This window comes from Leopardus geoffroyi, chromosome A2 (genome assembly GCF_018350155.1).
Source record: "Leopardus geoffroyi isolate Oge1 chromosome A2, O.geoffroyi_Oge1_pat1.0, whole genome shotgun sequence".
Lineage (NCBI taxonomy): Eukaryota > Metazoa > Chordata > Mammalia > Carnivora > Felidae > Leopardus > Leopardus geoffroyi.
The window spans coordinates 57,057,901-57,085,614 of NC_059331.1; the positions used below are offsets into that span (position 1 = coordinate 57,057,901).

Sequence of the window (27,714 nt, forward strand, 5' to 3'; positions counted from 1 at the left end):
TGGGAGGAGGACAGTAGTAGAGGATGGGGTGGGGGTGGGAACGGGGCAGTCTGTGAAGCATCAAAACCAGCACCTTTGCTTCTCTGTGACAGGCCTGGCCCTCTCATAGCAGCCCAAGGTATCCAGGGCCAGAGGAGAAAGATTTTAATCTCCTCCTTGTTTATAAATTGCTCAAGAGCAGGAGCACAAGGGTCAGGGGGCAGAGTGCAGGGAGGTGGGGGGGTGATGCAGGAAAAGGAGGGCAGTCTGAGGCCTGGGTGGGGCTGGTGTGTCGAATCTTAAAGCAAAACAAGAGGAATATTGACATTTTGCTCAGGAAAACCAGGAATAAGCAAAGGGGAAGGAGTCTATGGAAATGTATCCATGCAAAATCGCCTCTCTGGAAATGTTGGGCAGAGCCAAAGCCAACCCATGAAACAGATTTTGTCAACAAAATCAAGGTTCCTGAGACTGGTTCCTTTGCCTCTGAGCAATGAACTGGGCCAAGGGAATCACATCCCCACCAATGGTCACACATGCCAAGCCAGTTCCTCTGCTGTTACAGGCCTAGAGTGGGAGACATGCACAGATCTTCCCCCTTGGGGCCCCTGGCAGACAAGTAGCCAGGGCCTTCAGGATAGGAAGAAATCTGGGGTTGGGTCCGTCTCAGCCAGTAACACCTGTGCTACGTGCTTCTCTACCCAGCCTCAGTTTCCTCAGACGTGGAACACGAATTCCTGTCCTGCCTGCATCCTGGGAAGCCACCAGGATATCCCAGCTGGGAGGGACTTTGGAAACTAAAGGACAGGAGCAGCGACGCCTGTTTCTGACTCTGTCCCAGAGGTTCGAAACCTGTGAATTCCATGGACTGAATGACGGAGGTGGGCCTGGAGCCCTGGGCCTTCCAGAGGGGCCACACCGCAGTCTCTTCTGTGACCTTTTCCAGGGAGATACCTGTTGTTTGAATTTCCTGGTGTCCTTGAATGCAGGGCGGCCCCACGCCTGCATGTGGCCCTTGGAAGAAAAACCCCTAACTGGGTGGTCTGAGCTGGGCCACCACGTGGCCCCCAGAGGCTGTGCTGAGGGCCCTCTCTTGCCTCTGCCCGCACCGTGGGACTGCCAGACCCTGGAACAACGTCTTGGGCTTGAAAACAGGGAGAGTGAGGCCAGGGGCCTAGAGGGTCTCACTCGAAGTCCCCAGTAAGTTGGCTCCTGAGCCCCTGTCCCGGACCAGGCTGGGGCTGGGTCCTAGGTCCCAGAGCGGAGTCTGGTCCCGGCCGCCCCCCCCGGGGGCCCCCAAAGCCCCACCCCCGACCACACATTCAGCCAGGGGCTCAGCTGAGGAGGGACCGTGCCACCGTTCCTTTGGGGAAGCCAGGACGCAGAGTGCCCTCACCCGAGTCACATCCCCTCTCCTCGTCCTCTGTCCCTTTCCCCACACGGCCACTCCCCACCCCAGCCAGTCTCTGCCCAGCCTCTGCCTGGCCTGGCTCCTGCCTCCCGTCTCCACACCCAGCTCCACACACCTTCCTAAAGCAGGCCACGCACTGACCGACCGGGTCGCCCCCTTGCTTGGTCCTGACACTCACTCCCAGCTACTCCTAGGAGCCCTCCGGAGCGTGGGGAACCCTCTCCCACACACACAGCCTCAGAGACGGCTGTACCCCGTCGCTGCCGTCGGTTCCCCACCCAGGAAAGAAAAGACCCAGCCCTGATGGCAGGCTGGGCTCCCACTCGCGCCTCCTGGACATCCGTGGTGTGCCTTCACGCGGGCCAGGCCGGGGGTGTGGCGAGGACGGCTCTGCCCGCCCACCTCGGCCCAGGACGGAGCCCGGACCGTCCCAGCCCTCCCCCACGTGGGCTGTGTGCTTTGGGACTCTGTCCCCTGCAGCGATTCTGAACCTCGCGTCCTGCTGCAGCCATCGCCTCAGTACGGTTCCCAGGGAGCCAGCCGCAGACGTGGGGGTTGCCCTTCCATATAAAAATCTTTAATAAAAATAGCTCTCTTCAGAACCTGTCATAAAAGGGAAGTACCAAACTGAAAGTCCTGCCACCTGGGCAGGAGGGAATGAGGTAGGCTGGGCAGGCCACGGAGAACCGCGAGCAGTAGCCGACCCAAAAGGAACAGCTCTAGCTGGTGGCTGACACATGGGACTGTGGGCCGAGTTGACACAGTCTCATTTTTCAAGAGGAGGTAGCAGTATATCTTTTTAACGGTAGTCATAAATTGACCTCCCCACCGTGAGTGACAGGAGAAAGCTAAATAAAACGCAAGCACCCAGCTAGCAGCCTGTTTTATACACTCAAGATAAAAATAAGTGGGTTCCTACAATAGCAAAACATGTGTACAAAAGTGACAGCTGAAGCCCACAGCCTGCTAGGGAGGGCCAGGGGCCAGGGTAAGAGAAGGTGGGAGAAGGAGCCCCAGGACTCACAGCGCCAGCCTGCCCGTCTGCAGTCCTAGGACAGCAGAGCCCTGTGGCAAGGGCCAGCGGGGGATGATGGTCCCCTGACAGATTTCCAGACCCTGCACAGGTCCCGGCTCAGACCTAATACCCCAGAAGTCTTTTGGCCTCTTCACTCTGGGCCTGCAGGGTCTCACTGGCGTACTTCTGGAGGAGTTCCATCTTCTTCCTTCGCACAAGGGCCTCCTCGATCTGTGGACAGCAAGAGTGAAGGGCTCATGCTGGACTCCTCCACAAGGCCCTCCGTGCCCTGCTGGAGCTCAGCCAGGAGGGAGATCCCCAGACAGAGGCCATCGAGGAGCCAAACCCCAGAGCCAGCTCCCACTGGAAGCGGAGGAACAACCCTGTTTGTCAGTATCCCCTAAAGCAGACAGGACCCAGCCCCCCGCTGCATGCTGCACCTTACCTACCGGAAGCATAGCGACCAGTGCCAAGTGGTCGGAGTCAGAGCTGCCCTAACGGATAGGAAGGGCGAAGAAAACCCACGAACACACTCTGTGCAGGCTCCTTTTCCCCGAGTCCCCTGGCACTGGGAAAGCCCCACCTGCAAGGGGAACAGCTCTCAGCCTCTGTCCTACCTCTTGCTGTGATGGCACTGGGACATGGGCGATGAATTTCTGCTGCCCGTCTTCACCTCCTTTCTCCTGGCTGCCTTCCTCGTCAGACTACAAAACAGAGAACAACCAAAAGGCAGTGAGCCGGAGCCCGTTACACACATGTTGGAACCGCTACAAAACACACAATTCGGCAGCTATTTAAGAGGAAAAAATAGGGTGCCTGGGTGGCTTGGTCAGTTAAGCATCCAACCTGATTTTGGCTCAGGTGATGATCTGTTTGTAGGATCCAGCCTCACTCGAGCTCCTTGCTGACAGCAATGGAACCTGCTTGGGATTCTCTCTCTCTGCTCCTCCCCTGGTCTCTCTTGTGTATGCGAGATAATAACTAACTAACTAACTAACTAACTAAATAAATAAATAAATAAATAAAATCTCACTCACAAAATAAACTTAAAAAATAAATGCCAGGTGTGCCTGGGTGGCTCTGTTGGTGGAGCGTCCGACTTCGGCTCAGGTCATGATCTCAGCTTGTGAGTTTGAGCCCCGTGTCGGGCTCTGTGCTGACAGCTCAGAGCCTGGAGCCTGCTTCGGAGTCTGTGTCTCGCTCTCTCTCTGCCCCTCCCCTGCTCATGCTCTGTCTCTCTCTGTCTCAAAAATACATAAAACATGAAAATAAACAAATAAAAATAAAAAAAGAAAAAAGAAAAAGAAAAAATCAAAAGGAATGGGGAAGTTCAGTGCTCACACAGAAAGACATGGAGACACCCACTAACTATTTTAAAAAGCCACGAAACACTGTGCAAATGATGCTACCTTTTGAATGAGGAAACAGAATTAGAAGAGAATCTAGTGACAGCCGTGAGAACCGGGTGCATCTTTGCATCCAGAGAACTAGGGAATCTTTGTTGGTCTTTACACATTCTTTGCTTTTTGAACCTTGTGAATGTTATCTATTTCTTTAATTAAAATTTAAAAAATTTAATTACCAAATGTACCCAATAAGGGAAATGTACCAAATATAGAAAAAAGATCAATTCAGGGTCTGCCCACGAGTCAAAAGAGATTGCCAATAACTTCAGGAAATAATGTGGCCTTGGAAATCTGAGGAGAGAGGGCTCCCGTGAGGTGGTGGGGTCCGCTGTTTGCCAGTGTCGGTGCCAGATGCCCTGCACCAGCCTCTGCCCACACCCGCTGACTACTACCTAGCAATACAGAGGGATGAACTCTTGGATTCAACACCTCAGATGGAGCTCAAGGGCACTGTGTTGAGTATAAAGACCATCCTCAAAGGTGGCATATGGTACGATTCCACTTATGAAACATCCTCAAGAGGACAGAATTATAGAGACAAGGAACCGACTGGAGTTGGCCACGGGATGGGGGAAGGAAGGAGGGCTGACTGTCAGGGTGCAACACGCGAAGGGAACGGCTCTGTATCTTGACCGAAATGGTGGTTGTACAAATCCACACGTGTGATAAAAGACACACAACGCTATACACTCATTACGCCATCTCTGTTTCCTAGTGTTGACACCGTCCTGTAACTCTGGAAGATGTAACCGTTGGGGCAAACTGGGTGAAGGATAGGACCTTCTGTACCACCTTTACAACTTCCTGTAAATTATTTCAAAACTACAAGGTTTGTAGTTTGGTGGCTCTCCATTGCTCTTCGGATGAAGGCAAACCCTCCTCACCGTGGAGCAGGGGCGCCGGCCTGTTCTGCCTTGCCCCCACCCCAACAGCCCCTTACTGTGCTCCAGCCACACCGGCCCGTCCTCTGTCCCTCACACTCCCATGGTGTCTTTCAGTACATGTGTTTCCCCCGCTGCTGGAACACTCTTCCCTCACTGCCTCTCCCTTGGTTATTAACTTGTCCTGATCTTCCAGACCTTGGCTGAAGGGTCAGCTCCCAGGGAGAGCCTTCATGGGCTCTCCCCGCACCACATCACTATCACAGACCGCTGTCACAGCCACTGGTTCCCACTGTCTCTACTCACCGGACTGTCTCCCCACTGACTCTAAGCTACAAGCAGAGCTTGTCTCCTGCTGTGCCCCTGGCACAGGCCTGGTTCACAGTAGCCACTAATTAAACAAACACCCGCTGAAAGAGCAAATGAATTATTTGCAGCTGAAGAAGACCTTCCTAGGGCTTCAAATGTTTCACTGTCCCCACTGCTGAGCAGCCAGACCTGCATATGAACCTAACCTCAGGTCCGCCGTACCCTGTGTGATAATGACCAAGTCACTAAACTTCTCCGAGCCTGCTTCCTTGCCACCGATGTCGCGGCAAGTTCCTCACCCGGGACCTGACCTATCGCCCACACACGGGTAATTCCCCTCCCCTTCTCAGTCCAGGAAATCCATTTCATCCCTTCTCGATGTGTCCAGGGAGCAAGGGCTGCATGGCAGGCTCTTCAGAAGAGTCCAGAGCTAGCAGGCTCTGCCTGAGAGGCAGGATCATAGCTCCACCCTCAACCACCACCCTCTGAATAAGGCCCTCTCTGCTCTGGGCTGGTTTCTATCTCTAAAATGGGGTTGTTAAGACTAAACAAGACCTTTTGGCACTGCCACTTAAAAGGAAATGATGAGGGGCCCCTGGGTGGCTCAGTCAGTGTCCAACTTCAGCTCAGGTCGTGATTTCACGGTTCATGAGTTCGACCCTGCATCGGGTTCTCTGCTGTCGGCAAAGAGCCTGCTTCAGATCCTTTGTCCCTCTCTCTCTCTGCTCCTCCCCGGCCCGCGTGCTCTCTCTCAAAAATAAACAAACATTTCAAAAAAAACTTTTAATAAAAACATAAAAAAATAAAAATAAATGATGAGGCCTACCCTGCTGACACCTTGATATTAGACTTCTAGCCTCTAGAACTCTGAGGCTAGAAACATCCATTTCTGGTGTTTAAGCCGCCCAATCTGTGGTACCTTGTAATGTATAAGCAACTAATACAATAGATACATAATTAAACCTGAAAACGTGGTAATAATAAAGAAGTGAATAAATAAATAAAAAGAAATGATGGGGACACGGGCTAGAACTCATGGCATCAAATGTATTTATAAGTCCGACAGCAGTGTATTCAGAAGGGCCTATCTCTACAAAGCAGGTAAGTAATGCTGGGTATAAAGTACAGTTTACCAAGTGCTCTAACAGCCATTCCCTTCTAGAACCCTCCCTGGGATGCTGAGTGGTGATCCTCACATCCATCTTCCAGCTGAGGAAGCTGAATTCTCAGGGCTGGGCTTTGGCCCCGACCCCTCGCCAATGGGCCGAGGCTTCCTACCATCCCACCCATTCTCCCAAGGCCCAGGCTTCGTGGCTCAGAGCAGAGGCAGTGAGCACCGGGGCCCCCCACTGCCCATAGTACCTCTTCCTCGGTGACAGCATAGATGTTGATCTCTTCCTCCTCTTCCTCCTCCTCCTCCTTTTCTCCTCTTGCCAGCCGGGCCTCTCTCTCAGCTTTCCACTTTTCCACCAATCCGGCCCTGACTGGAGAAACAGGAGAGCAGGTGCTGCTTAGTCAGGCCTCGAAATCAGCTTTATGTGCAATGGCAGGGTGAGGCCCACATGTCCCCTCGGAAGAGGGGAACCCTCCATTCTGCCCTGGCAGGCAGGAGTGGAGTGTGAGAGGTAGTCTGGTCACACCACAGCTCTAGCTCCCAGTCACAACAAGCAGCCTGGCAGGGGACAACCCCAGATCATCCCCAGTTCAACGACCTAAGTGACTTCCTGACATGCCTACATGAAAGAGGAGACACAGTGGTACAGCATGCCGGAAAAGGGCTCAGACTCCTGACCACCTGCACCCAAAGCCCTAGCTGACACACCAGGGGTCTCAGCACTAACTTCTTCCTCATAGGGCTGTCATGAGGCTTCAGGACAATGTCCATAAAATGCTTAGCCACAAGGCTTGGCATGGAAGAAGCACTCAGAAAGAGACACCCACCTTGCTCTATACTGATAACCTATTAGCTGTGCTTAAAGCATATCTGAAAGCTACTTAAATGGGCACCACTTCCCGATTTCAAGAAAACCAACGTGGGAAGGAATCTAGACCATGCATTCTGGGTGGATAAGGGGCAGGTCAGATGTCACTCTTGGGCTTCCCCAACCTGCTGCTTCTGGCACAACACAGCCCTGACTGCATCATTGATACCGAGCAGACCATTTCCTCAGAAGACCATCAGCAATAAAACCAACCCACTTCTGGTGTAAAGGACATTTTCAAAGGACAGAACAGAAACCAGATGCCATCTATAATGAAACGAAATGCTCGGAGACCTACATTTCTTTTCATATTCCTGTTCCAAAGGCACGATGACACCATCATCTTCATCAAGGTAACCGTAGTATTCAAAATCGATTGCTTTCATGAGCTCAGCGCGTGTCTTTCTTGGAGGGGGAAGAGCTGAAAGAAACAGCACCAGCTCAGCTAAATAACCCACCACAGTCACACCCAAGCCTTCATCCTGGACAATGTTATGTGGCCATGGAGTGTGCGTGCTCAAGAAAACACCATGATGTAGGCACCTCTCTGTACTAGCCAGAGATTTACATTAAGTGGTACAACCCTTTTTAAAACTTTAACCCAATTACTCTATTTAGAAAAAATTTATACTAATTAAAAACACAAAAACAAAAGCTGGCAAAGCCTAATGGACAGAGATATACATTATTCACAGGGTCGTGAAAGCCTGGAATAACCTAAGGCTCTATGCAAGCTGTAGGATGTGTGTAAAATGGGGTACCTGATGGCCCCTGTACTGCTCTTGCACAAGATGCTTTGATAATATAGGAAATGTCATATTAAATAAAAAAACAGGACAGGAAAATGTAAGTATATAGATAAGACAAAAGAAACTATAATAAAACAAAAAAGATAAATGAGAAAGTCCTAAAGAAAATATTTTCAGGGGCACCTGGGTGGCTCAGTTGGTTGAGCGACCGACTTCAGCTCAGGTCATGATCTCATGGTTTGTGAGTTCGAGCCCTGCGTCAGGCTCTGTGCTGACAGCTCAGTGCCTGGAGCCTGTTTCGGATTCTGTGTCTCCCTCTCTCTGCCCCTCCCCTGTTCATGCTCTGTCTCTCTCTGTCTCAGAAATAAACAAACATTAAAAAAAATTTAAAAAAAATTTTTTTTTCAGACTAAGGGTTACTATTCAGGATACCTAAGTAATTCTTAAAAATCAAAAGGAGGGCATCTGGCTGGCTCAGTCAGTAGAGTATGCAACTCTTGATCTCAGGGTCGGGAGTTTGAACCCCATACTAGGTGTAGAGATTACTTAAAAATAAAAAATCTTAAAAAAAAATCAAAAGGGAAATGGCAACCCAACAGATAGGTGAAAGAGTAAAAGCTGATCATTTCAGCAGAAAAAGCTCACATGTATAAAAATTTCATTTAGCATGATGCCTGGGTGGTTCAGTCCTGACCTCTGATTTTGGCTCAGGTCACGATCTCACTATTCACTGCTCCACTACTCTTGGTCCCTGACCCGTGACCATGCTGGCTGCACCCAGGACCGGGTTCAGGGCTAAAACCCCTCGGGCTCAGAACGCTGCGTTCCTCCCAGTCAAAGGGAGTGGTTTAAGGGTAGAACTATGGTCTGGTCAAAGCCAACCAGATTCAATTCTGGGGGTTTTGCTTAAACTGCTTGGGAGAAAAAAAAATCTCTTGCTGAAGAGGACAAAATGTAAGTTGGTGATAAACCACTTGCTGCCACAAGCAGAGAACTAAACAGAGAAAAAGTTCACGCAGTGGAAGTCAAAACTGCAACATGGAGGAAATGTGGCCTGGAATCAGCCATTCCTGAAAGCAAACCACCGTGGGCTTCTCAGTTATGCGAGCCAATAAATTCACTCTGCTGCCTAAACTGAATTGGGGTTAAGCCAGGTGTCACTCACACTGATGAAATTCAGCTTATGAAATAAGCACGTAAGTGCATTAAAAAAGGCCTGGAAGGGAATGTAACAAACAGATAATAATGATTACCAGTTATTCAGGGGCACGGGGAAGGGGGGGGGGCGGGTACCCAGGGGAGAGTGTTTTTGAATATACTCATGAAGACTGACTTATATACCTTCTCATTTAAAAAAAAAAATCTACAACTGGAATAAATAATAAATTTAGAAAAATTATTTTTCTAAAAATATTGACCTCGATATAGGTGCCCCCTCCAACATATGAATTTTTTCTTCTTAAATTATCAGCTTTGATTCTTTGATCAATCTGTTGGGTTGTCATTTCCCTTTAAAAACTAGATGGAAATATGTCCCAATAGGCCAACAATTGTCATCTACAGATGGGAAAATATGGGCAGTTGTTTTTCTGATTTTCTGTATTTTACCACTTCTCTGTAATAAAACTATATTATTTTCACAATGAACAGCATGATACTTACACTTTGAATTATTTTTTAAAATTTTTTTAAGATTTTTTTTTTTTTTTTTTACAATTTTATATTTAAGTAATCTCTACACCCAATATGGAGTTCGAACTCACAACCTCAAGATCAAGAGTTACATGCTCCACCAACTGAGCCAGCCAGGTATCCCTTGAATTAATTTTAAGTGGTGTTAATAACGCACGCAAAACCAGTTTGGGCATAATTAATTTAAAATTAAGCAGGGCTTGGGGCACTTGGGTGGCTCAGTCGGTTAAGTGTCTGAATTCGGCTCAAGTCATAATCTCACGGTCTGTGGGTTCGAGCCCCGCATTGGGCTCTCTACTGTGAGCGCAGAGCCTGCTTTGGAACCTCTGCACCCTCCTCTCTCTGCCCTTCCCCTGCTGGTTCTCTGTCTCTCAAAATAAATAAACAAACTTAAAAAAAAAAAAAAAAAAAGCAGGGCTGAATACAGATAGAATTATAAATATATTTTTAACATTTACTTATTTTTGAGAGAAAGAGACAGAGCACAAGTGGGGGAGGGGCAGAGAGATTAGGGAGACACAGAATCTGAAGCAGGCTCCAGGCTCTGAGCTGTCAGCATAGAGCCCAACGTGGGGCTCGAATTCACAAACCATGAGATCATGACCTGAGCAGAAGTTGGATGCTTAACCGACTGAGCCACCAAGGCGCCCCTAGAGTTATATATATTTTTTTCTAAATCTTTTTTTTATGTTTATTTATTTTTGAGACAGAGAGAAACAGAGCATGAGTTGGGGGAGGAGCAGAGCGAGAGGGAGACACAGAATCTGAGGCTGGTTCTAGGCTGTCAGCACAGAGTCTGACACAGGGCTCTAACCCACCAACTGTGAGATCATGACCTGAGCCGAAGTCGGACGTTCAAACCAACTGGGCCACCAGGCGCCCCTAGAATTATATTTTTAAAAGAAAAACTGACTGGAAGGAAATAGAGAAGAACACCAACAGTGGTGAGAATATTGCTGTCATTCTTCTCTGCTATTCACATTTTTTTCTATAATATTTAGACTACTTTCTTAAAAGGCAAAATTAAAATCCACAAACACTCCAGGCTAGTGGTTTCCAATTGCATTTTGGAAGGCCAAGGTTTGGCTGAAGCTCCCCACGGCCACAGAGGGAAAAGGCAGGACAGGTGAGGGGACCAGCCCTGAATTCGCACAGAGCAGTTCCCTATTACTCCATTTATACCTACTGGGGTTCGGTCCAAGCTTTTACTTGTTCTTCGGCTAGGGTTTTTTCAGCTAACAAGTAACTGAAACATGAGCCCATTTCAATGAACATCAGAGCCTGCCCTGATGGTTCGAGGAAACCTCAAACCGGAAACATGTCATTCAGACTGAGAGACTGGCATGTGAGAATTTGGCGCCAGTCAATTCTGGATTCGCCTCCCAACCCCGGCTGCGTGCCTTGGGCCTGTGACTTCAACTCCTGGTATTTAAAGTTTCTCATTTAAAATGGGGGAACAGTAATTCTGACACTGAATTACTGACTCCTGAAACAATGCAGGAGGAGCACCTAGCATACAGATCTGTTAGGATGACTACCAACAATTAGAGGCTAAGACCTTCACAAACATTAGCAGTCACTTACGTTCTTTTTCAAATAGCTCTCTAACACCAGGCAAATCTTTGGCTGCTCCAAAGTACTTGTAACCTCGATTTCCGGGGACTTCTTTCCCTTCATGATCAAGCATTTTAGGTCCAACTTTCTTATTGGGAAGGAAAAAGAGAAAATGAATCTGATCCTTTAACCCACTATTTCCATGTTTGTAAATATATTTTAAGATAATAACAATAATTGTGGGAAAATACTGATGTACACGGAAAAACATCTGGGCACTTTTTTTTGTAAATTAAAATCAACCTAAATACCTAACAGTAAGAGGATGATTTATGTAAATTATAGCATTGTCATGGATGGAATATACTCTATAACTTAAAGATAATGATTCTTATGAAACTCCTATACTGCCTTGGGAAAACACTTATAACATGAGGTAAGTGACAAAAGCTCAAAACACAATTGCAAACAACCCAAATGACGAGCAGTAGACAAATGAAATACATGCTGAAGACGGAATTCTACCCATTAAAAATGATGATGTCAACAACTACATGTAGTATGGTGACCCTGAGCCAGGTCTATGGGACTATAAAAGGATATTGTTGGGAAAAAATCTATGAAACAGTCAAGTACTTTACATAAAATGACTGTACCAAAGTGTCTTACACTTGATAATTCTACCACGGTTACATAAGAGAACATTCTTCCTCTTGGAAAATACACAAAGGGGCGCCTCGGTGGCTCAGTCAGTTGAGCACTCAACTCTTGATTTCAGCTCAAGTCATGATTGCAGGGTCATGGGATAAAGCCCCATGATGGGCTCTACATGGAGCATGGATCCTGCTTGAGATTGATTCTCTCTCTCTCTCTCTCTCTCTCTCACCCTCTGCCCCTCTCCCCCGTTCACATTCTCTCTAATAAGAAAATAACAAAAATAAGAAAGAGAGAAAATATACACAAGAGATACTAAGTATTAAGGGAAAAAGAAGCATAATGTGTTAAGGTACACACAGAAAATGACAAAGTAAACACAGGAAAAAAGCCAAAATCTGGTAAATGTGTATGAAGGGTATATAAGAATTCTCTGTACTAATTTTGCAACTTTCTCAAAAATTTGCTTTTTTTTTTTTTTTTAATGTTTATTTGTTTTAGAGAGAGAGAGAGCAAGTGGGAAAGGGGCAGAGAAGGTGAGACAGAGAATCCCAACGCGGGGCTTGAAACACAAATCGCGAGATCATGACCTGAGCCAAGTACAGGAGTTGGACACTAAACCGAATGAGCCACCCAAGCACCCCTCAAAAATGCTTTTTAAAATGACGAGGGGCATCTGGCTGGTTCAGTCAACAGAGTATGTGGCTCTTCATCTCAGGGTCATGAGTTCAAGCTCCACATTGGGCATAGAGCCTACTTAAAAATAAAGAAATAAAAATAAAAATAAAATGATGATATAAATGACTATTGACATGAAAGTATGCTCCTGAAACACTGTTAAGTGAACAAAGCATATAGTTACAATAAGAAACAATTTCCGTAAAAATAAACATATATATACATAGAAAAAAATGCTAGAAAGGTTAAATAGAAAATGTCAGTAGTAGTTATTTCTGTGTAGTAGAAAACTATATAACATTCTGTATCATTCATTAGATATAACAAATTTTTTAATGTTTTACAATTTTTATTATTTTTTATTTTATATTTTCTTCCTTTTTTTTTTCTTTTTTTTTTTTTTTTTTTTTTTGCATAAAACTCTGTAGTATCTACACAGGCAATGTTACTATTTTGGAAAGAAACAAATCCTACAACCAAAGTTGTATATACAGTGAGTGTGATCTCAATCGTGGCACTCACAGAAAAACAACAGAAGGAATTATTCAAGTAGTTTCATCCAGGCAATGCCATCCTGACTGAATGCTATCCTGCTTCTTTGTACTTTTCTGAACTTGATAAATGTACTACTTTTCTTTTTTAATGTGGCAAAATACACATAACAAAATTTACCATCTTAACCTTTTTTTTTTTTTAAGTTTATTTATTTATGAGACAGAGAGAGAGAGACAGACAGCATGAGTGGGGTTGGGACAGAGACAGAGGGAGACACAGAATATAAAGCAGGCTCCAGGCTCTGAGCTGTCAGCACAGAGCCCGACGCAGGGCTTGAACTCACAAACTGCGAGATCATGATCTGAGCCTAAGTCGGATGCTTAACTGACTGAGCCACCCAGGCGCCCCAGCATCTTAACCTTTTTTTAAAAGTTTATTTGCTTATTTTGAGAGAGGGAGAGAGAGAGAGTGTGCAGCGTGCGTGCACAAGTGGGGGAGGAGCAGAGAGAGGGAGACAGAATTCCAAGCAGTTCTGCAGTACCAGCGAAGAGCCCGACGCAGGGCTCGAACCCACAAACCATGAGATCATGACCCGAGCCAAAATCCAGAGCCAGGTACTCAACCAACTGAGCCACCCAGGCACCACCCATCTTAACCATTTTTGGTGGACAGTTCAGTGATACTAAATACATTCATAATATTATATAACCCTCACCACCATTAATCTGCAGAACTCGTCTCATCTTGTGAAACTAAAATTTTAAATGTATTACTTTTACACATAGAAAATGGAAATAAAACTGTTAAGCATTAAAAAAAATTCAAGAAAGAAAAATATTGAAAGATTAACTTGAATTGCACCAAAAATTTATAAAATAAACTTGACCAAGAAGGTGAAAGACCGGGGCGCCTGGGTGGCGCAGTCGGTTAAGCGTCCGACTTCAACCAGGTCACGATCTCGCGGTCCGTGAGTTCGAGCCCCGCGTCGGGCTCTGGGCTTATGGCTCAGAGCCTGGAGCCTGTTTCCGATTCTGTGTCTCCCTCTCTCTCTGCCCCTCCCCCGTTCATGCTCTGTCTCTCTCTGTCCCAAAAATAAATAAACGTTGAAAAAAATTAAAAAAAAAAAAGAAGGTGAAAGACCTGTACTCTGAAAACTGTAAAACACTCATGAAAAAAATTGAAGATGACAAATGAAATGGAAAGCTCTTCCATGCTCATGTACTGGGAGACTTAATATTTTTAAGATGTCCATATTACCTAATGCAATCTGCAGATTTAATGCAATCCCTATCAAAATACCAGCAGCACTTTCCAAAAAACTAGAACACATAATGCTAAAACTTGTATAGAACAACAAAGACCCCAAACAGCCAAAGCAATCTTGAGAAAGAAAAACAAAGCTGAATTCCAGATTTCAAGATATACTACAAAACTGTAATAATCCAAATAGTATGGCAGTGACACAAACACAGACACAGAGGTCAACGCAACACAACACAGAGCCCAGAAATAAACCTAGGATTATATGGCCAATTAATGCACGGCAAAGGAAGCAAGAATATGCAATGGGAAGACAGTCTCCTCAAAAACAGTGCTGGGAAAACTGGAGAGCTACATGCAAAAGAATGAAACTGGACTACTTTCTAACACCATACCCAAAAAGAAACTCCAAATGGATTAAAGACCGAAACGTGACACTTGAAACCATAAATATACTAGAAGAGAGCACAGGCACTAAATTCTCTAACATTGGCCATACCAACACTTTTCTAGATATGTCTCCTAAGGCAAGGGAAACAAAAGCAAAAATAAACTATTGTGACTACATCAAAATAAATAGCTTCTACAGAACAAAGAAAATAATCAATAAAACAAAAAGACAACCTATTAATTAGGAGAATATATTTGCAAAGGATATATCCAATAAGAGATTAATATCCAAAATATAAAAGAACTTCTACAACTCAATACCAAGAAACAAATAATCCAATTAAAAAATGGGCAGATGACATGAACATTTTTCCAAAGGCAAAGATGGCCAACAGACACATTGAAAAGATGCTCTACATCACTCATCATTAGGAAAATGCAAATCAAAACTACGAGATATCCGTCAGAATGGCTTAGTATCAAAAACACAAGAAACAACAAGTGTTGGCATGGCAAGGATGTGGAATAAAAGGAACCTCACGCACTGTTGGTGGGAATGCAAACTGGTACAGCCACTGTGGAAAACAGTATGGAAGTTCCTCAAAATTAAAAACAGAATTACCACATGATCCAATAATTCCACTACTGGGTATTTGCCTAAAGAAAAATGAAAAACACTGATTCTAAAAGATAAAATGCACTCCTAATACTGTAGCATTATTCACAATAACCAAGATATGGAAGCAACTCAACTGTTCATGGATTGATGAATGGATAAAGAAGATGTAGTGTGTGGGGCGCCTGGGTGGCTCAGTTGGTTAAGCGACCAACCTCAGCTGGGGTCATGATCTCACAGTTCGTGGGTTTGAGCCCCATGTCGGGCTCTGTGCTGACAGCTCAGAGCCTGGAGCCTGGAGCCTGGAGCCTGGAGACAATTCTGTGTCTCCCTCTCTCTGCACCTCCCCTGCTTGTGCTCTCTCTCTCTCAAAAAATAAATAAATGTTAGTAAGAAAAATTAAAAAAAAAAAAAAAAAAGATGTGGGGTGTGTGTGTGTGTGTGTGTGTGTATAATGGACACTCAGCCATAAAAAGAATGAGACTGGGGAACGTGGGTGGCTCAGTTGGTTAATCATCTGACTCTTGATTTCGGCTCAGGTCATGATCTCACAGTATGTGAGATCAAGCCCCATGTCAGGCTCTGCACTGACAGCAAAGAGCCTGCTTAGGATTCTCTCCATCCTTCTCTCTCTGCCCCTCCCCCACTCTCTCTCTCTCAAAATAAATAATACACATTTTTAAAATATTTTTATTCTTTTAAATAATCTCTACACCCAACGTGGGGCTCAAACTCACAACCCCAAGATCAAGAGCAGCATGTTCCTCTGACTGAGCCAGCCAGGTGCTCCAGGACCATGGTCATTTTAAACAAGAGGCCAGGGGCGTTGTTTGACGCCCAGGGCTCCATTGGTTGAGCCTAAGACTTCGGCTCAGGTCACAATCTCACGGTTTGTGAGTTTGAGCCCCACATTGTGCTCTCTGCTGTCAGAGCAGAGCCTGCTTCAGAAACTCTGTCTCCCTTTCTCTCTGCCCCTCCCCTACTCGCACTCTCTCTCAAAAATTAATAAACATTTAAAAATAAATAAATAAAGGAACAAACAAGAGGCCCAGAGAGACTAAGTGGCTTACTCAAGAACATCTGGACAGTAAACTGAGGGGCCCTATCTGCTCTGATGGCTGTGCTATGGGGTGTTTAAGAATTATCCTACCATGGGGCACCTGGGTGGCTCAGTTGGTTAAGCGTCCGACTTCGGCCCAGGTCGTGATCTCACAGTTTGTGAGTTCAAGCCCCACGTCAGGCTCTGTGCTGGCTGTGTGGAGCCTGGAGCCTGCTTCAGATTCTGTGTCTCCCTCTCTCTCTGCCCCTCCCCTGCTTGCTGTCTCTCTCTCTCAAAAATAAACATTAAGGGGCGCCTGGGTGGCTCAGTCGGTTAAGCGTCCGACTTCGGCTCAGGTCATGATCTCACAGTTCGTGAGTTCGAGCCCCGCGTCGGGCTCTGTGCTGACAGCTCAGAGCCTGGAGCCTGCTTCACATTCTGTGTCTCCCTCTCTTAATGCCCCTTCCCTGCTCATGCTGTGTCTCTCTCTGTCTCAAAAATAAACATTTAAAAAAATAAATAAAAATTAAAAAATTTTTAAAAAAACCACATTAAAAAGGTAAAACAAAAAAAAAAAGAATTATCCTCCCTACCTTTCCCATGTTTCCTGTCCACATTTAACAGGCATTTTTCAAAGCTTCTTTCATTCCTCAAGTACCTACTCCATGGCCAGCATGGGCTGGGAGCTGCAGCAGATGCAAAGTTACCCAGCCTGCCAAAACGCTTACCCCCAAGATCCACTGGCACAGTGGCTTACTTACTCCATAATCAGGACCACCCAGCTCCTTTATCCGGACTTCCCAGTGTCCTTTCTCTCTTAGCAGTTTGTTAATTTCATCATTCAGGTCCCGAATTCGGAATTCACCTAAACCAGCTGGAAAACAAAAACATTAACATTGTTTCTTCAAAATAGCACTCAATGTTATACCCTAAAAATAAATGTCAATACCTAGGAAGGTATGCGGGACAAAAGCACTCATTTAAATTTATAAGAAAAACCATCACACCCAAATAAAGGAAATGGCAAGGATTATGAACCGAGTCCCCACCAGCACAGGGGAAAAAAATTCTTGAGGAAAACCTTCATCATCATTAGCAACTGAAGAAATATAAACTGAAGCAATCCTACTGTTCCATTTATACAACTATTAAAATACTTCGGTGGTGGGGGCACCTGGCATCCAACGCTAGCAAAGATGCAGTGAGGCTGACATAAGCACCGGGACTGGGAGAATTCTGTGTTGGTTTCACCCTTTCAGGAAAGCAATGTTTTGTTATATGGGAACATCTTTTGGCAAAGACTATTCTCTGAGAATGAAGCCTAAGGGACCCATTTAAAGGAATATGCACAAGAGAGTTTGCAGAGGTGTTGTCTCCCAGCCAAGAGCAGCTGGGGCATCCCACCACAAAGGAAGGGAAATGGCTAATGAACCTTGATATGTTGAAACAAAGTATCACGTGGCTGTTGCAAGGGAGTAACCTCCCTCCCCCTTCTCCACTGAATGGCTTTTGTACCACCATCAAAAGTCAACTGACCACATGTGTGGCTCTATTTCTTACTCTCTTCCATTGGTCTGTCTTTCACCACTACCCACCCCATTATCTGGAATACAGTAACTTTATATAAAATCTTAAAGTTAGGTGGTATGAATTCTACAATCTTGTTCTTTTTCAAAATTACTTTGGCTATCCTAGTTCCTTTGACTTTCCATTTAAAATGTAGAAAAAATCTGGCAACCTATTTAAAAAAAAAATCCCATTGGGATTTTGATTGTGGTAGTATTTGAAAAGACCAAGAACTGACATCATTACTAGGTTTGGGTCTTGCCATCCACGAATGCCTTGTACCTCTCCACTTACTTGGGTCTTCTCTGATTTCCTTCATCAATGTTTTAGTTTTAAGCAAACAGACCACACATACATTTTGTTAGATGTATGCCTAAGTATCTCTTCTGTTTTGGTGCTTTTGTAAATAGCCCTTTTTGCAAATGTTCTATTACCAATTTTTCAGTGCTGGATTATAACAATAGAATTGATTTTTGTGTATTGTCCTTCTTTCTACTCTGTAACCTTGCTAACCTCACTTATTCACTTTAGAAAGCTTCCCATAAGATTTCTTGGGATCTTCTACACGGAAAATGACATAGTTTGAGAAGAGAATTGTATTTCTTCCTTTCCAATCTGTGTGCCTTTTATTTCCTTTCCTTGCTTTACTGCACAGACTAGGAATTCCAGTACGACCTTGAATACAAGCGGTAAGAATTTCTGCCTCGTCCTTGCTCTTAGGGGGAAAGCATTCAACCTTTTGCCATTAAGTACCATGCTGGCTATAGGTTTTTTGGGATAAGTGTTTTATCTGGGTGAAAAAAATTCCCTCTTATTCCCAGTTAGCAGAGAGTTTTTACCATGAGTGGATGTTAAATTTTGCCAAAATTTTTTTCCGTTATCTACTGAGATGACCTCTACTAAAGATCATCTAGAGAGGCTTCTCTACAATGATGATACAGTGAATTATATTCATTTCTGAATACTGAATCAGACATGTACACCAAGGATAAATCCCACTTCCTGGTGATGTGTTATCCTTTTTATAAATTACTGGATTTGGTTTGCTAATATTCTATTGAAGATTTCTACACTCATGAGAAATATTAGTTGGAAATTTTTTTCTATTCGTGTAATGTCTTTTTCTGATTATAGTATCATGGTAATGCTAATAGTCAAATTTCTAAAATGAAGGAGGAAGTGTTCCTTCCCCTTCAATTTTCTGGAAGAAACTGTGTTGAATTGGTATTTTTTCTTCCTTAAATGTTAGGTAGAACTTACCTGTGAAGCCATCTGGGTCTGGAGTTTTCTTTGCTGGAAGGCTTTAGCTATGAATTCAATTTCTTTAACAGATACAGGGGCATCTGACTGCCTCGGTCAGTAGAGCATGCAACTCTTGATCTTGGGGTCATGGGTTTGAGCCCCATGCTGGGCATGGAGTTTACTTAAAAAAAAAAAAAATTCTTGATTTCTTTAATAGACATAGGAATGCTCAGGTTTCAATTTCATCTTGAACAATGTTTCTAAACAGTGGCACTACTGACATTTTGAGTCAAATAATTCTTTGTAGGATACACTGTAAGATGCTTAGTGGCTTCCCTGGCTTTAACCACTAGATGCCAGTAGCACCCCAAGTTATAAAAATCAAAGTTTCTCCAGATACTGACAAATGTCCCCTGGCGGGGCAAAACTGCCCCTGGGTAAGAACTAATTCTCTTTAAGTTTCTGTCTTTCAAGGACTGGTCGGTTTCATCTGAGTTGATGAATTACAGGCATAACATTGTCTGTAACATTCCCTTATTAACCTTCTAATGTCTGGAGAGTCTGTAGTAATATTCCCAGTGTCATTCCTCGTGCTTGTAATTTTTTTAAGTTTGCTTGTTTGTTGGCTTGTTTATGTAATCTCTATACCCAGCATGGGGCTCAAACTCATGACCCTGAGCTCAAGAGTCACGTGCTCTACTGACTGAGCAAACCAGACACCCCTAGATGTTCCTAATTTGTATCTTCTTTTTTTCTTGGTCAGTCTGACTAGAAGTCTATTAATTTTATTGACCTTTTTATTTAATTTTCTTTTTTTTTTTTTTTTGAAGTTTATTTATTTTGAGAGACAGAAAGAGTGAGCAGGGGAGGGGTGGGAGGAGGGGAGAGACAGAGAGAGAGAGAGAGAGAGAGAGAGAGAGAGAGAGTGTGTCCCAAGCAGGCTCTGCTGCACTGATAGTTCAATGTGGGGCTCAAATTCATGAACTGTGACCTCAAGACCTGAGCCAAAACCAAGAATCAGACACTTAACCGACTGAGTCACCCAGGCATCACTTACTGATATTTTTAAAGAACCAGGTTTTAGGGGCGTTGGGTTTAACGACTCTGGCTTAGGTCATGATCTCAGAGTTAGTGAGTTCGAGCCCCACAATGGCGCTGTGCTAACGGCTCAGAGCCTGGAGCCTGCTTCGGATTCTGTGTCTCCCTCTCTCTCTGTACCTCCCCTGCTCACGTGCTCTCTCTCTCTTAAGAATAAATAAACATTAAAAAAAAATTTTTAATAAAAAATAAAAGAGTAAAGCCTTGGTGAGGCTTAAAAAAAAAAAAAAGAACCAGTTTTTGACTTCTTTTCTCTCTTCATCTTCGATTTTCAGTTTCATCGATATCTGCTCTTACCTTTATTATTTTCTTCCTTCTGCTTACTTAGGGTTTGGTTTACTCTTCTTTTCTAGTTTCTTAGCATAGAAGTTTAGATCATTGATTTGAGACCTTTCTTATTTTCTATTATTTTAATACAAAAAAAGAACATCCCCCCCAAAATTGTTTTTGTCCCTTAAATTCTGACATTATGTTTTCATTTTCATTTACTTCAAAATATTTTCGAATATCCTTGCAGTTTGCTCTTAGGCACATGGGTTGCTTAGATACATGCTGCTTAATTTCCAAATATTTAGGAATTTTCTAGGTATCTTTCTGTTACGGATTTCTACATGAATTCTGTATAATCAGAGAACATACTTTGTAAGATTTCGATTATTTTAAATTTGCTAACATTTGTTTTATAACCCAGAACATGTTCTATTTTCGTGAATATTCTAGATGCTCTTAAAAAAAGAAAACATTTTGGGATGCCTGGGTGGCTTAGTCGGTTAAGCGTCCGACTCTTGATTTCGGCTCAGGCCACGATCTCACCGTTGGTAAGTTTGAGCCCCGCTTTGGTCTCCAGACTGATAGTGCAGAGCCTGCTTGGGATTCTCTCTCCCTCTCTCTCTGCTCCTCCCATCTGGCTCTCTCTCTCTCTCTCTCTCAAAAAAATAAAATAAAATAAAAAATAATAAAACTTTTAAAAAATGTTTTTTTTTTGTTAGGTGGAATGTTCTAGAAGTGTCAAATTGACTCATACTATTATTCAGTTCTTCTATGTCCTTAATGATCTTCTATCTACTTGTTCTACTGATTATTGAAAGAGAAGTGTTGAAATCCCTGAGTCTAATGGTGGATTTGAGAATCAACACTGCAGGGGTACCTGGGTGGCTCAAGTGGTTGAGTGTCCAACTCTTGGCTTTGGCCCAGGTCATGATCTCATGGTTCTGTGGGGTCGAGCTCCATGCTGTCAGCATGGAGCCTGCTTGGGATTCTCTCTCTCCCTCTCTCTCTGCCCCTACCCCTGTCGTGCAAGCATGCACTCTCTCTCAAAATAAGTTAAACTTAAAAAAAAAAACAACAAAAAAAAAACACCACTGTAAAAGACAAATTAGCTTACCATTCTGAATTTGAGCCACTTTTTTAGAGATCTCTCCAATGATCTGTGAAAAAAAGAAAAGGTAATATTCTCATGACTTTTGATTATGTCTGAAAGCACAGAAAACATATAATTCAAGATTAGTAATTAAAAATACTTAGAATTCTGGTAAAGAATCACTGAGAGAATAAGAAACAATCAGAATACAAATCAAAACCACAATGAGGTATCACCTTACACCTGTGAGAATGGCTAGAATTAAAAAGACAAGAAATAAGTGTTGGTGAGAATGTAGAAAAAAGAGAACCTCGTGCACTGTAGGTAGGAATGTAAATTGGTACAGCCACCATGGAAAACATGGAGGTTCCAAAAAAAATGAAAAATAGAGATACTATATGATCCAATAATTCCACTCCTGGGTATTTACTCAAAGAAAATGAAAACACTAATTTGAAAGATACATGTTAACTGCAGTATTATTTACAATACCCAAGATATGTAAGCAACCCAAGTGTCCTTGGACAGTTGAATGGATAAGAAAGGTGTGTTATACATATACAACGGAACACTACTCAGCCATAAAAAAGAATGAGATCTTGCCATTTTCAACAACATGGATGGACCTAGAGGGTATTATGCTAAGTGAAATGAGCCAGACAGATTTCACTTACATGTGGACTCTAAAAAGCAAATCAAATCAATTAACAAACAAAAAAGCAGAAACAGACCCATAAAGACAAAGAACAAACTGATGACTGCCAAAGGGGAAGAAGGTGGGGGATGGGCATAATAATGGGTGAAGGGGAGTGGGAGATACAGGCTTCCAGTTATGGATTGATAAGTCACGGTGGGGGGGGGGGGGGAGGTGGGGAGGTACAGTGGAGTTCAGCATAGGAAATATAGTCAATGGTATTATAATAGCATTTATGGTAACAGATAGTAGCTACACTTGTGGGATCACCATGTTGTATACCTGCAACTAATGTAACATTCTGTGTCAACTGTACTTCAATAAAAAAAAGAAACAGAGACTTGTTACTTCTACTAAGACCAGATTCACCCAGAACATACTTGTCGTCTCCACTTCTCAGCTTTGGGCAGCTCAGTACATTCTGAGGCAAGGAAGGGTCTTCTTTCCTATGAAAAAGAAAATACACATGTTGCCACTGTACTAGTTACAAGCTCTGTGCAGCATTCACAACTGATTCAGCCCTGAAGACTAAATGTCTAGTGGTCTAAACACATTTGAAGTTTCAGTTCCAAATGATCTCCATCAAGCCTTATATCTCACACTACAGTCTCCACTTGGAAACAACTATACAAGGGGTGCCGGGGTGGCTCAGTCAATTGAGCATCTGACTCTTGATTTCAGGTCAGGTCATGATCTCACGGTTCATGGGACAGAGCCCTGCAATGGGCCCTGTGCTAAGAGGGTGGAGCTTGCTTGGGATTCTCCCTCTCCCCCTGCCCCACTTGCGCATGCACTCTCTCTCAAAATAAATAAATAACTTTTTTTAAAAAAAGGAAACAACTATACATGCAAAAACATACATACATTGCACTGTATCTGGTACAGTGAACCACTGGAAACAACTTAAAAGTTCAATAATAGAGAGATGACTAAGTAAGCTAGGTTATATTTACTTCATGGAATATTCATATTATCTTAAGAAATAATATCTATCGGACACCTGGGTGGTTCAGTCAGTTCAGCTAAGGTCATGATCTCATGGTTCATGATTTCGAGCCCTCTATCAGGCTCTGCACTAATGGTGTGGAGGCTGCTTGGGATTCTCTCTCTCTTTCTCTCTCTCTCTCCTCTCTCTCTCTCTCTCCTTCTCTCACTGTCCCTCCCCTACTTGCTCTCTCTCTCTCTCTCAAAATAAAGAAACTTAAAAAAAAAAGAAATATCTACAACATTCAGAACATACATAAACATGTATGTGTACACATGCATGTGTGTGTGAGCATGTGTGTTTAATTTCTTTTTTTTTATTATTTTTTTAACGTTTATTTATTTTTGAGAGAGGGAGAGAGACAGAGCGTGAGTGGGGGAGGGGAAGAGAGAGGGGGAGACACAGAATCGGAAGCAGGCTCCAGGCTCCGAACGGTCAGCGCAGAGCCCGACGCGGGGCTCAAACTCACAGACTGTGAGATCATGACCTGAGCCGAAGTCGGACACTTAACCGACTAAGCCACCCAGGCACCCCTGTGTGTTTAATTTCTATAAAATAAAACAAAAATATTGAAAGAATGCTGCCTATTATCCCTGACCTGGCTGAGTCTCCATGAGTTGAGATCATTTACTGGTATCAGCTTAGAGCTCCTCTCCATAGCACATTCCGTTTTCTATTATTCACTATTAGACAGAGCAGGGATAATATGGAAAGCCAATTATCATAATACAGAGGAAATGGAAGCAGCTAGATCATCAATCACACTGCCCCAGCTACAGAGAGAGACACCTAGAATTAAAATGTATAGAGTGCCAGCGGCTATAGACAAGAAATTGGAAGTCTCATCTGCTCAGGAGAGAGTTTTACCACATTTATTCTTAACGATTTACAATTCATGAAGATTTACACCAACCTTCACTTTTCCCTCTTCCAGTTGAGCTTGGCGAAATCTTGCTAAGGCCGTCCTATCAGAAAGAGAGAAGAATCCATTAGATACCGCTCACAGACTTCTTATCACTCAAGTTCCTAGATGACATAGATCTACTCATGACCATATTTAACATCAGCCATTCATGAATATTATTCATAAATAGATTATAATAATTATTCTTCATAAAAAGAGAGCATACATGAGCATGCACAAGAGATTAAGACACCAAAGAGAAGTTATGGGTTTCCGTGTCCCGACAGTGGAACTTAAAAAGCCATGGGTGTTCCTGAACACCCAAATATCTATTTTTCTTACACTGTGTGTAAAGACCGTGGGAAACTCTCCTGATCAGACCACTTGGTGAGCAACACATCCGGATGCTAAAAGACTAGCATCATGGGGTGCCTAGCTGTCACTCTCATAGCCCCTGTACCATCCCCAACTAAACTAATGTTTATCCAGTATAAGTTCTGGGGAGTTGTCAGAAAACACTAGTAGGGAAAACAAACATCGAACACGGGCATACTATTTTAACACACGTATAGAAAGAAAAATACGAAAAGAACCAAACACAAAAGGAGCTCCATGGTGATAATTAAGTCCCTTAAAGTTTACAGACAAAACTGAATTGATACTTACATGGCCTTTTCTGCATTTCGGGCCTAAAAGGAGACAGAAGGGGAGAAAAATGCCCATGTTTAAAATACCCTTTTTTCACATACTTTTAGAGAAAAGTATCAAAAGGACAGTCACAAGCATAATGTTTGAACTAGCATCCCAAAAGAAAAAAAAGAAAGAAAAGAAAACCAAAAGAAAAAAAAATCAAAAGACGTCCAAATCCTGTGACTTTACCCATGCTGCTCCCTCCACCTAAAATCTTCACTCCTCCACTGTCCCTCCCCACCCTTTGGATCTGACTAACTCTTATCCATCCTTCAAAATGTATCACCGGTGTCATCGCCATCCCAGAAAGTTTGTCTGTGGCCCCTTCTTCCCAACTGGGCTGCTACCTTTTGTGTGGGTTTGTAACTACCATGGTCCTTTCCACTCAGCATCCCAACTGTCTGTTTCCAGCCAGCAGAACTTGAGGAAGAAAAGACTGGCTTTTCCAAAAGGAGTTTTATGTAACTACTGTCACACAAGTGTCAAGTCCACTGTCCCTGAAACACTGTCAAGCACAGAACATGTTTTCTGGGTTGTAGTTTAAGTAGAAAGAGTACTCGCTAAATCAGGGACTTGAACTTTACTCTCAACTCTTCCACTCACCATCCCGGAGAAGTAGTCTCTCAGGTTCCCCATCTTTACAACAGGGATCATACCTCTTATCTCCTAGAGATGTCATGAAGACTTAAGAGATAAACACATAAAAACATCAGGTATGCAGCTTCTAGAGCCTCAGCAAAAGTTAAGTTCAACGTAAGTCTCCTTCCTGGCCTTCCGCTACAATGGACACAGCAACAAACTTGGCAAAAGCTTGGCGGATACGTGAACACATTACCAACTAAGATAAAACAAAGCAGCTCTCCCAGGGGAAGCCATCATCTTGAAGGCTGAGGCAGTGTCCTACTTATTTTACTAAATCCTAGAGATTCTAGATATTTAATTTAGTGTTTCTCAATGTTTACTGCATGCTTAAAACACCGCGGTAGGTGCTCGTTGGAACTTCCCCACCAAACAATGAATCAATGTGATACAGGCACGTACCCAGGGTAATGTAAGCCCACTCATATATGAATGTGCGATGGTGACAGGGATATAAAATACCCAACAACTCCTGTACCCAAAAATATCCAGGCCCAGGGATTCTTCTCCCCTGCTAGGGAATAGGCAGAAGGACTCCCTATGTTTGTTTGAGTTCAGAAATGACGAGCCTCAAGGCTGAGCAGGGCAGTATGAAGCAGTAATTTGGGATATAGTCTCCCACAGAAAGGTCTGATTCCAACCCAAGGTTTCTTCCCTTCTTGGGATCTTGGGCTCATTAATCTACAAGAGCTTGCAATACATCTTCTATAACCTCATTACTGCGTCTTGTGCTTCTTATGCGGGCTTCGCTTAATGAAAATATTATGGTAACTAACATGTATGAGCATCTTCTTTGTACCAGCGCTAGGTGCATTCTCACACTGACATGTCGGGAGTGCTTCCTGAACCAATGGAGAAGCCAACAAACCACTCCAGACCACAGAGATCATACCCCTCAGGCAGTAACACTACGCCATCCATTCAATCGTTACTGAACACCTACAACGTGTCACACCCCTAAGAAAGCCACTATTAGACACTAAGAAAGCAATGTTGAAAAGACCGACCCCGTGAAGTTTACATCTTGCGGGGGAGATGGAGAAGAGAAGAGACATAAATCAAATAACCCAGAAACATACTGTCACCCCCGCTGTTCATCCCCCATATGGGACCTGGGGACAAACAAGTGGGCCCACGCCAGGCACCGTGACTCGCTGCCGGTCCTTGCGCCTCTCTTAGTTTTCCCGGGCGATAAGATAAGGCGCTTCATCGAGATTACAACAGTGCTGGAGACGGTAACTCCGCTCTCCGAGGTTCCCATTTCCCACCCCAAATTCTGACAGCTGAAGAGAGGAGGAAGAGAACCCAAGTTACGGGTAGACAAGGAGCCTGAAGCCTGCAGTGATGCCCGGCTGCACCCCTCCACCACGAGCGACCGAATGGGGCTAGGAGACCTCACTGCGCGCCCGCTCGCCCCCTCCACCACGCACCCACCCAACTCACCATGGTGGCAGTGAGGGCGCCGCCCTCGGGCCGCGCGGCCCCAGCCCCGGGAGCTTCACTGACTCGGGCGAAGCCGACCCCGGCGGGAACTGAAACACTCTAGCTGACCGCACCACCGATTTTTCTGTCGGAAGGACAAACGGGATGGACCGGAAGTTGGGGGCCGGAAGCGAAAATGGGACTCGACTAGAGGAGGAAGAGGAAACGCAAAAGCGCTCTTGTAGGACTGCCTTCCCTAGGCTTTCGGGCGTCGCACTGACACGCGCGTACGAAGACTGGGGGCGTTGGCAAATTGCGCCTGCGTAGTGAGACTGACGTGTCTTAGACTCCGCTCCCGACGGCTGGTTTCGCTCTCGCGATAACAAGTGCAAATTTTCTTGCGTTAACTATTGCTACTGCGGAAGCGGAGGGCACCGGGTGCGGTTGACTGTAAGCTGCTTGGGGTTATGGTTGCCGTTTTGGATCGCATCCCACCGGCCCCCTTTTTATTTCTTTTGGTGAGAGCAAACATGCCCTTTCGGAAGTCGCTCGTCCTCATGCCTCTGAACGAACTGAGTCCTCACAGCGGACTGGGCTCGCTGAACCCAGCCTTCATAAGAGGCTAGGCAGCTCAAAAAGTGGAAGCCGCAGGCCCCAGGTAGTAGGCGCTGAAACGCCCTTTTGGTCAGGTCAGAGCGAGTGTTCTCCAGGAGTTCGAGCTGGCGGGGCTTCGTAAATTCCTCCGCGTTTCCCTGTCATTTACGTGGGGACTTAACTTTTTCTGAGCTCTTCTGGAATCGCCAGGCTCAATCAGAGCTGGACCAGTGTTTTAAGTCACCCTCTTTTAAGATAAGAAATTTAAGGCCCAGGGAAGAAAAGCCTACTTACTTGGAGGAGGAGGTTGGTTAGAGAGGTGGTTTGGGTCATTACCCAGAGAGATGCGGTCAATCAGTGTGTGATGGGCACGTTGCTGGGATCAGGAGATCGTCAGACAAGGACCCAGG

The 27,714-nt window shown here is 44.4% G+C and overlaps 1 protein-coding gene across 1 annotated transcript; it reads right to left on the reverse strand.

Moving 5' to 3' along the window:
* Window positions 1-1,945: 1,945 nt before the first annotated feature.
* On the reverse strand, window positions 1,946-26,983 carry LOC123606057 (pre-mRNA-splicing factor ISY1 homolog). The gene is made up of 11 exons (XM_045493988.1): window positions 26,732-26,983; window positions 24,626-24,648; window positions 23,969-24,020; window positions 22,451-22,516; window positions 21,401-21,443; window positions 16,872-16,984; window positions 11,009-11,126; window positions 7,282-7,404; window positions 6,364-6,485; window positions 3,023-3,109; window positions 1,946-2,636 (listed from the first exon to the last, which is right to left on the reverse strand). Exons 1-11 carry the CDS (start codon window positions 26,732-26,734, stop codon window positions 2,529-2,531), a joined length of 858 nt encoding a protein of 285 aa, XP_045349944.1. The 5' UTR covers window positions 26,735-26,983; the 3' UTR covers window positions 1,946-2,528.
* Window positions 26,984-27,714: the final 731 nt, after the last annotated feature.